This window comes from Montipora capricornis, chromosome 13, assembly GCF_036669925.1.
Source record: "Montipora capricornis isolate CH-2021 chromosome 13, ASM3666992v2, whole genome shotgun sequence".
NCBI lineage: Eukaryota > Metazoa > Cnidaria > Anthozoa > Scleractinia > Acroporidae > Montipora > Montipora capricornis.
In genome coordinates, this window is record NC_090895.1 from 33,954,208 (window position 1) to 33,966,201 (window position 11,994).

At 38.9% G+C, this 11,994-nt stretch overlaps 1 protein-coding gene across 1 annotated transcript; it reads right to left on the minus strand.

Moving 5' to 3' along the window:
- Positions 1-1,200: 1,200 nt before the first annotated feature.
- LOC138028903 (serine/Arginine-related protein 53-like) lies at positions 1,201-7,739 on the minus strand. Its single transcript, XM_068876544.1, has 9 exons — positions 7,494-7,739; positions 7,383-7,396; positions 5,556-5,643; positions 5,115-5,136; positions 4,673-4,724; positions 4,533-4,580; positions 3,567-3,664; positions 3,254-3,415; positions 1,201-1,368 (listed from the first exon to the last, which is right to left on the minus strand). Exons 1-9 carry the CDS (start codon positions 7,664-7,666, stop codon positions 1,285-1,287), a joined length of 741 nt encoding a protein of 246 aa, XP_068732645.1. The 5' UTR covers positions 7,667-7,739; the 3' UTR covers positions 1,201-1,284.
- Positions 7,740-11,994: the final 4,255 nt, after the last annotated feature.

An 11,994-nucleotide genomic window follows, 5' to 3' on the forward strand; every position in this document is an offset into this window, starting at 1 on the left:
AGAGTAGAGAACCAACAAACTAAGTAAGCAAAGCATCTTAAGGAAGCAAAGAACCTTAAGTGATGCTTATATACAGTACATAGATTGGTATTACGGTGCATCCATGGCACTCTCCCATGGCGTATATACCAACTCAACCCGGACCCACATATGACGCAGCGTCTTGGAATCGAACCCGGGCCCCATTGGTGGGAGGCGAATGCACTTTAAGGTGGCTCAAATCAGTTTCAACACTTGAAAAAAACGTTTTTATCAGAAGGATTGACACTACAACACTTTATAACTTAACAGCAATGTTATGGTACCATATCAAACACCAATTATTGCTGAAAAAGATTCGGTCATTTTTGTGACGAAAAAAGTTACTGGGGCAACAGGAAAGCCTTGGAAAAACACCCCATATTTTGGCTTTAGCTGCTCATATCTCAAAAACGAACTCGGTGACCCCCATTTTTTATTTTTAAAATGTAATCAGCATGCCAGAATAAACTTTTTGCAAAGTTTAAAAAAATTATGTGGAGCGGATCAGAGCCACCATGAAATATTTGAAATTTAAGGTAGCTCTGAATTCGCTCCACATAGTTTTTTTAAACCTTGCAGAGGGTTTCATCTTGGCCTGCTGATCACTTTAGTGCAATAAAACAATTGGGTGGGGTCATCAAGTTTGTTTTTCAGATATGAGCAACTAAGGCCAAAATATAGGGTACTTTTGCAAGGCTTTCCTGTTGTCATGGTAACTTGTTACGTCACAAAAACGACTGGATCTTGTTCAGCAATAATTGATGTTTTACATGGTACCATAACATTGTTATTATGTGATAAAGTGTTGTAGTGTCAACCCGTCTTATAACAAGATTTCTAGAAAGTGTTGAACTGGTTTGCGCCACCTTAAAGGTCTTTCCGTTTCCCTTTCGCGTCACGATCGAGGAGTAATCAAAAGAGGGGCGAAACTCGATTTGTGCAAATCACTCTTTAAATTTAGGCACCATTAGGTATTACTGATTGAGAGTTTTAAGAATGCAACAGGCTGTTAAAAGGAAGCATACAATAGACAAAATAAGTCAAATAACGTTTGTGTGCTGTCCTTGCGTGAAATCTCTTCACAGGAAGTGGAATGGTACAAAGTCTACCCTGCAGAGTTCATTCTCATGAGCCATCCCAAAGAGGAATAGATTTCGCAGTGAAAAACAAAACCCAGGATACAACATAAATCCACTTGTTTAATATAAATCAATGCTAAAAAATTATTGGTCTATAAGTAAATTAAATAATCTGAATAATCGGTCACGTTGCTGCTAGCAGTTCTTGTCGCATCTTTTTCAACTTAGTTATCCACCGAGCTGTCTTGGTTTCTTCGTCTTCATGAAGCTGAAACAGGTATAAAAGTTGGTGTAACTATCTGTGGCAGGGGTAAAGTTTATCACAAAAGACGTGATTATTTATCACTACACTCCTTTGGAAAAGAGATATTATCAGTCTGATTAATGTGAATCTATGTTATAAACTTATTGTGGATAGCTACAAAAACTAAGCCTTACAATGCCACGCTGCGAAGTTTGTCAATAACAACAACTGAAGTTGTTATTACAGAAAACTGTCCTCCCCAGTTGCTGCTTACACATTTTTTAGTCAGAACGATCCCAGTATGGAACGCGTTACCGCCAATGCTTTCAATTCTGCATCTTATTTCCAGTTCATTTATAGACGGTGCCTACTAATTAACAATATTTTTGCCCCAGTGTGTGATTATGCAGGAAAGGTAGATCTTAACAAGTGTTATTAAAATCCAAAAAGAAAATTGGGGGTAACCACGCATTTTCCAAAGATAATTCATGAATAATATTTGTAAAAGCTTTAAAATACAAAGCAATGTATGGCGTTTTTTCTCAAATTAAAGCTTAATTATCTCTCAAAAATGCATGGTTACCCCCAATTTTCTTTTTGGATACCAGGAGTACTTACTAAGATCCCTGTATTAGTAAGGATCGGCGATAGGAAATCCGAGTATCTGGAGATGCGCAGAACGTATGCGCAATAACAATAGTAGGCACCGTCCCGAAGAAGCGTCCTACTCCTTTCCTGGTTTTTGAACTTTATCATTTGTGTAATGACAATGTTATAATCTAGTTGTATTAAAGGGGGCTATGTCATGTTAGTTTTGGTTGTTTTGGCATATCTTTAGTTAATCACGAGTTTAAAACTTGAAAATCGTAATGTGGAATTTCTTTACTGATAAAATTATCGTTATGTCACAAACAGGATGATTCTGAGCAAAAACGACCTCTATACAGGTGATTTGCCATAAACTTGAAAAAAAGTCGGCCTGACTGACTTAAGATTACACAAATGTAATCCGTTTTAATCTCGTCCATTTGTGTCCATCCATGCTTCTCTTTCCTTCAGCTGTATTTCTTTTATGTTGTTCAACAGTTTTAAGTGGTTATTGCAATGTTTCATTCTACTTTCTTGGCATTTTGGGTGTCATGAAATTACATCACTTTGCGTGACAATTTAGCCCCTTTAACATATTAATTTTAGTACTTACCATACAGGTAAGTATGTCATGTATGTGCTAAGGGACTGCAGGCAGCTCCATTGCCAACTTAGATACACTATTGGCAATTACACCAATGACAAAATTATTTGGCATAAAAAGAAGCTAGTTTAAATACCATTATATGAATCGTCCTGGAAAAGCGAGTGCTGCAAAAAATAAGGGGCTGTAATTTACAGTACCACTACTGGATCTTTGAATCCAGCAGCAAAGGTGAACATATTTAGAAAGGCACAGGCAAGGAACTGTATCAGGTTTTACATTGTCTTAAACGCTATAGTTTTATCGTTGCTAACTCTCATTGATTATTAAAGGAGAGGTTCTAAAGATGTGCCTGAAGGGGTCAATCAGAGTGGAGTCTTCTCCCATTTTTTAAACTTCTGGGCCCGGTTGTTCGAAAGCCGATTTTAAAACTTAATCCAGGATAAGCGTAAACTTTTGTTTCCTGTTTTCCACGTTTTGGTGAAAGTTTTGTTTGCTTATTTTTGTTTTTCTAGATTGACTTCTTCTAATGTAAAGTTTTGCCGAATATCAGCGTTAAGCAGCTTTTGTGAGTTGAGAAATAAACTCCTTGGTTAATTTTTAATCTGGGGTTAGCGTTAAGCGACTTTTGAACAACCGGGACAACCGGGACCTGGACTATAACATGAAAAAGAGGTTAACAAAGCCCTTCCCTTACTTGAGGCTAAGTATTCTTACCCAAGAAGCAAAGAGTCCTTCCTTATCATTTGTCTGGGATACTACTGGTTGGGAAAATGCCTTCACTTCAGAAACAGCAGCAATAGAAGTAGCGACTGGTACTGAGCTTCTAGTGCCAAACATTGCTGCCTCGTGGCTATCATCTTTGTTTTCTTTGTCATTCTGTTAATGAACCAATATTAAACCATCCTTAACTCAACTATTAGCAAACGACTAGGTATGGATAAATACCAACAATAAAGAAATAATCTGAATACAAAGCATCACAATTCAAGAATATCATAATTAAATTTTAAACTGTAAAAACCATTACCTGATGGGCTTTGTTATTGGCAGATGAGCTGAAGGACTGTGGTACAAACTCATTGCTTTCAATCTGTAATATTGCTTCTTTATCAGGTGCTAGCTGCTCTGTAAATAATTAACAATTATTCCAGGAGTGCGTGTTGCATATGAGATTGTAAATAGCCAACAAGGCACGTACAGTTAACTGCTGAGTTGGCTATAACCAGTCTCATATGCAACAAGCGTGAATGGAATAACAATATTATTGAAGAAGGAGCTGGAAAAACATACTATATGACATTTTTTGGAAATAAAAACATGTTTCACGTTTCACAGTTGATATTAGAGAATTATTGTATGCAAAAAACTCTGTTTTGTGCAGTGGTGCAGTTTGTCAAATGAGAAACGAAAGAAATCTCTTGTTTCTTTAGATAATCAAATTAGTGAAGAAACGTCAGCAAATTCTGAACACTTGGACACTTAAGAAATTATTGCTAATCAGTTTCCAGCTTAGCAACACTTGAAACAATCAGTTTCCATATTAGGTCATAAGGCATATAAGCTGATAACCGAGATTGAGTGAACCAATCAGAAAGCTAGAAACGCAACCATATCTGAGGTTGAGAATTTAATAATTCATGTTATTCGGCATCTTCTGATATCCCAAATTATTGTCCTCAGGAGGTCTGAGGATCCTTTATGGGTACCTAAAATGTTTGCAAAGATAACTGGATGGTAGGTGGCCTGTGTATGTCATGATTAGGGTCAAGGTTAATGTTCATAATTTATTATTACTGGTATTATTATTATTATTATTTACTTATTTACCTCAAGCTCGTTTTAAATGCAAGAATAAAAAAATACAAGATGATTATGACAAGTCAGTTGTTTGTAAACATTGGCTCAAGTATTGATACAACCTTTTGAAAGTGTGTGTAAATACACAATTCTGCTACCAACAATGCAAAAGTACACGGATCAACAATAAACTTACTCAGTTCCTTTACAGCTTTATCTCTTTTAAGAACTTCATCTTTGGACTCTGCAAAGTAAATTTAAATTGATTTGAGAAAAAAATACCATGATTGATAGAAAGAGCAAAAGCCCATGAATTAATTACAAAAGAAGCTATACCTGCTTTTGCTAAAGCTTTCTTCATTTTCCTTCTTGTTTGTTCTTTTGATAACTTTAAAAAAGTATAGCAAGACAAAATTAACAGCTTTATAAATACAACAGACAACTTAAGAACAAGAACAAGAATTTTTTTCTGCCACAAAAAGTATCATCCAGGTTATTTCACAACATTCACAAAACATTTCTCTTGGCTTGGTCTTAGCTTATTTGAAATGACAGTGACAAACCTCTCAGTTGTTGTCAGAGACATAGGGTCATCCTTGACAAGACAACCCAGTCAGCCCTCTCATAAGCACACCGGCCAAACTTGACAGTATATACATGTATAGTATGTACAGTTGTACGTGGAGTTTAAAAGGGGACCAGGTATTTATGAAAAAGTAACTTTCTGACATGATCAGAGTGTGCCATTTTAGTTTTATCCAACGTTTGTCTTACACACCTGACTGCTGGACGTTGAACTCCTAAAAAAAGGGAAACATTCTATATTTCAGGTAAATGAAAACAACAACTTTATAAGAGCCATTAAAAACTTTCATATAGGTTGTCCAAGTTTTCACCTGATGCTGTCATAAAAAAATCATTACCTACAGGGTAATTGCCGCATTTGCCATGCCACTCAGTTGCATTGTTCCATGAAGAACAAGTACTTTCAATTTTCACAAAGAGCAATGTACATGTGTGCAGTTCATCCTTCAAGGAAATCAAGTAGCAGCTTACAACCTTTTCCCCTAAGCATTAAGTTATGTTAATTAATTAATTTAGTTCCTACTTAAAACCCACTGACCTCTGGGAGTGAGACTTAGCAGATTTTACTCATCGACCGGGGGCATTCTTGGGCATTTGAGATGTCAATGAGTTTATGTTGTTAGATTCTTCTTACTTTTTATCGTTTCTACTTCTCCGCCTTTCACCATCACTGGAGCTACTGCTGTGACTTCTGCTGCTGCTTGATCGACTGTACCTACGATCTGTAGAAAAATCTGTATAAGGGAGCATTTTGACAAAACATTATTGGTGCCAGTTGAAAAATGACACCATAATGCAAAATACTAATGGTCCATGGTAAGAGGAAAAAAAAACTCTCTTTAATGAAACTTAAGTGGAATGTAGTAACAACAGTATAAAAACAAACTTTGCTGCATTAACGATTTGATCTAGAACTGGTTAAACAGTTTTGTGTGTGTACATGTGTGCAATATGCCCAATAATTGTTCCCCACATCTGCCTTACCCTGAGGTTTAGGGTCAGGCTGGGAACCAAATACTAGACTTAACAACTGAACCTTCATCAATGCATGGGCTGTAGCTTCCTGTCCCAGTAAATGTGGGAAAAGGATTTTTTTATTGATTTTTTTTGACAAGGCAGTCAAAATTAGTCGGTCTAGGTAATTTCAATGAGGCTTTTATTGTGTCGATGAAGGAGACGCTTCCTAATTTAAGCCTAGTTTTCATATGTCGGGAAAATCCCAGACGATCGGGGATTTCACAGTTTCCTGACCGTCCCAGATTTTGCCAACTAATGAAAACCATAAATCGTAGACATCCCCGATAATCTGCGATGGTCAAGGACGAATCGGGAAAATAGGAAGTGTTTCTATTTTCCCGACATGTCACAGACTTTTGCAATCGTCGGCGATCATTCCCGACATATGAAAACTCAAATTTGTACAGTCGGAGACGTCGGCAATGGTTTTAGCTTGTTACCAATCTTTTAAATTGCAAGTTTCAAGGTTTGGCGAGCTGATGGTTTGGCGCACTTTCCATTCATCTGGGACATCCGTCTGGCGATTTTCAGATATGTCGGAAAAATCTGGGACAGTCGGGAAACTGCGAAATCCCCGATCATCTGGGATTTTCCCGACATATGAAAACTAGGCTTTAGTGGTTGGGTGTTTTATATGTTTGTGGGCGGCCTGTGCATGTTCCAAGCATGCGAAATCAAGAAAAGAGGTCTGTTGGTTCCAAATCTACGTCACAATAGCATCCAGCATGCCGATGAATCATTCAGAAAATTTCAGGAAAAATCAGAGGCATTTCGAATCGACACAAAACTTTATCAGTAACGAGATATGGCAATTAGCCAATCAATGGACAGTTTTTATCAGAATCAGTTGAAATGACATCACTCCCTGATTTGCCAAAGATGACCTTCAAGTGTGTATTCGCAGATCGGCCAATTTCTCTGACATGTGTAAAGGATGATTGCTAATGAATGGAAAAAGGATCAGAAGTTTCATTTCAATGAAAACATCACAGGATTTTGTCTGCAAGTAGTTTACAGTGAGAAATCAATTCCCCATAACTCAGTCTAGGAGTAAAAGGATTAAGATGCTTTATGGGAACCGATACCGGTGCCTTTGCTCCCAAGACAACGCACTATAATCTAGTTTTGTAATATTGTTTCTAACTATAATAAGGGCTGGACAATCTGCGAGCCAGCGAGTCATGCGAGCCGTGTGAATTTCGCATTCAAGTCTAAGCACCCATTTTCAAATAGCGCCGGTAAACAGTTTTTAAGTATAAGCACCCAATTTAAAACGGTTAGCTGTCAATAACTGTGTGACTCACATGTTGACTCGCATGGCTCGCAGGGTAGGTACGTTATGGCTCGCATGACTCGCATGCCTCGCTGGCTCGCATATTGTCCTCACTCCCAAAATAAGATCCAGTCTGTAATAACAGAAGTGTACATAGAAGTCATTTCTCACCTTTCTTACTTGACCTGTAGTTCGAAGGGAAACAAAAAAAAGTAAAACTGCCGCAGTTTTGTTTTCAAATTAATAATAACTGAGGTTCACTTGAAATCTGCCAGTTTTCACCTGCTTCTTCTATAATCTTCGTAACTACTACTTCGAGAGCGACTTCGTCTTCGATTATCTCGAGAACGTGATCTTTTTCGCCGTTCCCGACTTCTACTCCTTTTGTCTCGCTTTCTAGAGGACTTGTACTTCTTTCGTCTATCCTCATCTGAATCTGAGCTGTACCTGCCCATTTTGACGTGTAAGATTGGCAAATGTGCTGCTAACTCTGTGTGCCGTCTGGGACAACCATATTGGATTTTTGGGACTGAAACGCCTGAAGGGATTTCTGGATTAGTTCCCAGTTTCCGTGGTACAATAGCATGCATAGTACGAAGAAAGACTTCAGGGCCCGGTTGTTCGAAAGCCGATTAACTTAATCCAGGATTAACTTAAACTTTTGTTTCATATTTTCAACTTTTTGGTGAAAGTTTCTTTTGCTTATTTTTGTTTGTCAAGATTGACTTCTTCTAATGTATAGTTTTGCCGAATATCAGCGTTGAACAGCATTTAGTAGTAGAGAATACAACTCCTTGGTTTATTTTTCATCTGGGATTAGCGTTAATCGGATTTTGAACAACCGGGCCCAGATTGGCACTATACACAGTATCACGTAACAGCAATGTTATGGTACCATGTGAAACACCAATGATGCGGTCATCATTGTGATGGAATAAATGACCTAGGCAACGGAAAAGCCCATATTGGCTTTAGTTGCTCATATCAAAAAAACAAACTAGGTGGCCCCTCTTTTGCATTGCTGGAAAGTGATTGGAAGGCCAAGATGAAACTTTCTGCAAAGTTTAAAAAAATTCTATATTGCAGAATCAGAGCCACTTTTAAAAATTCACAAATTTAAGGTGGCTCTGAATCTGCTGTACAGAATATTTTTAAACTTTGCAGTGAGTTTCATCTTGGCTTCCAATCACTTTCCAGCTATAAAAAATAGGGGGTCACCAAGTTTGTTTTTGAGATATTTGCAACTAAAGACAAAGTAAAGGCTGTTATTACAGGGCTTTCCCGTTGCCATGTTGACTTATTACGTCACAATAATAACCGGGTCTTGTGCAGCAATTATTGGTGTTTTTTATGGTACCATAACATTACTCATACTTGATACAGCATTGTAGCGCCAGACCTTCTAACAAGAACGTTGCTTGAAAGTTTTGAAACTGGCTTGAGTCACCAAAATACGATTGAGCAGACGGCGACGGCAACGAAAACGCCACCAAACAATCGCTCTTCACGTGTGGTGTGAAAATTTGTACATCTCTTTTCAGTTCTCTACAAATCTACAACGTGAAATGACCAAATCTCAAGCTATGAGGCCAACGTGAGCACATACCGACGAACTTTATTTTTTTTGCCTGGTTTCAACACTGTTCCTCCCACTTCATTTCGTGAATAGTTAGGGTAGTTTACAGCAGTTCGACGAATTAGACTAAATCCATCCCCCTTTTTTTCCGTTTAGCGTCAAATGCGTTTCCTGATATTGGGTCGGTCGGTCGGATTGAAAAAAAAGCCTAAAAAGAAAGATCATAAGCACTCTAGGAATCGGAGGCCTGGTACCACAGCATCATAGCTGTGGAGCCAAGAAAACGACAAGACCTGGAAAAGTGCAAAATTAAGACAAAGTGGGAAACTCCAATGCCACATAAACATGGTTTAAAAACGTTGCTAGCTTTTTTTTTTTTGAAAATGCCAAAAATTTGGGTCGGTCGGACGACGTCGCTGTTGTAGATCTTAAGGTCCCTAGTAACTGGAGGAATACCCGGCCACTGTTGCGTTCTTTGGAGCACGGCGGATCTAATTTGCAGGTCGCAGGTCGCAGGTCGCGGGTTGCAGGTCATTGTTTCACCAATACAGAAAGCATCCTTAACATTCATAAAAGCTAACCTTAGGCCTAAAAACCGTTTTGTTTAGGCCTAATTAGGCCTAAGGTTAGCTTTTAAGAATGTTTAGGATACTTTCTGTATTGGTGAAACAATGACCTGCAACCCGCGACCTGCGACCTGCAAATTAGACCCTCCGTTTGGAGCAGCATCGTTTGAAGAACGAGGTATATAATACACGGCATTTATATGCAAATGAAGTGACCGGGTATTGTGCAGTTTATTTGGGACTGGCAGCCCCTTTGTGCATTGTTTTTTTGTTCAGGGGTTTTCATATTTCAGCTGGATCACACAAGTTTGCACTTTTGTGATGAAAGGAAAGGAAAGGAAAGGATAGGAAAAAAACTTTATTTAAGAGTCTAGTCCTTATAGCGCTGGAGTGCTAATTGGGGACACTGTAAAATGAAATTAACAATTAACGCTAATCAAGTCAAATGTTGGTTTCTGAGGAGAGAGTTAACCAGAGTACCCGGAGAATACCTCTCGCAGCAGAGTAGAGAACCAAAAAACTCAACCCACATGACGCCGCGTCCCAAAATCAAACCCGGGCCACATTGGTGGGACGTGAGTGCAATCACCACTGCGCCATTCCTGCACCCCACAATTCAATTATTCTGACAATTCTTCTGATCCTCTTCTCTTCAGTTCAGGACGGTGCCTACTATTGTTATTGCGCATACGTTCTACCCATCTCGAGATACTCGGATTTCCTATGAGTGGTGCTTATTAATCCAGAGATATTTTTGCGCGGTTCAAAACTATGCGGAGAAAGCAGAACTTAACAAGTACTCTTGGTATCCAAAAAGAAAACTGGGGACAACCACGCATTTTTCAGAGATAATTAAGCTTCAATTTGGAAAAGAACGCCGTACATTGCTTTGTAAAGTAAAGTAATCAGAATGCCAGAATGAAAATTTCTGCAAGTTTAAAAAAATTCTGCATAGCACTAGACTTGCCACAAGTCGACCTCACGATAACCCCAGAAGAAAATGTTTTGGCGAGCGAATCGTGATTCTTCTTACGCGAAGTAAATGAGCGAGCGACGAAGTCGCGAGAGGTCGACTTGTCTCGCTTGCAAAGTTTTCATTTGCGTCTCGCGCCAAAAAGGGGATGACGTCATTTGCAAGCCCTGAACTTGATGGCGCAATCCGACGAAAATACTCGAACATGTTTGTTTCTACGAAATCGAAAGAGGAAATTTGTTAACTTTGTGCTAAAGGTATCAGAAACAAAGATGAAATAAAACGAAAGCTTTTTTTCTCGAGTCGCCGCTTGGAAAGAAGATCTCCAGTGGTATTTTCTGGACCAACACTTGTGCCGTGATTTGTGCTGATAGAAACGAAAGACTAATATATTCGAAAGATTAGCAAGTAAGGGAAAGCTTCGAAGAAAGTCAATTGATTTCACTCATGAAAGATCAGGTACGCTTCAGGTGTAGGAGACGTACTAGAGCGGGATTAAAAGATACATCTTAGTGAAACTTAAGCTTACCATTTAGCGATGCAATGACTCTCGTCGATGAATACACATGCATTTTAAAATTTTTTGTTCCATTCGACGAAAAATGTGTTGATGGTCGTTGAGAATCGCCTCGGGACTTCCAGACACCCGTTTATACTTAAGATTTTAAATGTGTTGTCTCCTTAATAGCAACCGGCTAGAGACCAAATCTTTCGTGAGTGAAATCAGTGGAAGAATTACGAAGACGATAGCATTGCCACCCGCTCCAAGTAAACGACCAAAAGCGTACGGGACTAGTTCAAAGGTCAGACTTTTTCCAGCTCCGGTTGGAGAAGACACAAACAGATCTATGCAAGACAGATATTCTTCAATTATTTTCCTCTGATGGTCGCGTAATTTGGAATATCCGGTGGCCTTAGTAGCATGTTTGAAAATCACGCTTTACTGCGTGTGGCAAATTTTGATTGACAACTCTATCCCCTGGGGTCCACGAGGACTACTCTGATTGGCCTAGCTCAGCGACCCGTTTTTGGGTCGCTAAATTGGCGCCAATCAAGTATGAAAAGTCCTTCGTTCCGCGCGTATCTAGACGAAGGACTTTTCGAAAGTCTAGTATAGCAGTTACAGAGCTACCTTAACGTTTCAATTACCGGTATTTAAGGTGGCTCTGAATCCGCTCCACAGATTTTTTAAAAACTTTTCAGAAACTTTCATTCTGGCATGCTAATTACATTTCAGAAATAAAAAATGGGGGTCACCAAGTTAGTTTTTGAGATATGAGCAGCTAAGGCCACAATTTGGGGTGTTTTTGCAGGGTTTTCCTCTTGCCACATTAACCTTTTACGTCACAAGAATGACCGAATCTTTTTCAGCCTGAAGTGGTGTTTGATATAGTACCATAACATAATTGCTGTTAAGCGATAAAGTGTTGTAGTGTCAATCCTTCTAATAAGAACGTTTCTTTCAAGTGTTGAAACTGGTTTGAGCCACCTTAAGAGTATTGTAGGTGCAATGAACTTGGACTCTATCCCGGGAAGGTGGGGGACTCCCATATGGAACAGACGGGGATGCTCTTCGGAAATTTTGAATTTCACCCTGAAAGGAGACCAATCTGGGCGTGGCTTAAGCAAATTTTGACCCCTAAAAACAAGTTAAAAAGAAAATTTGAC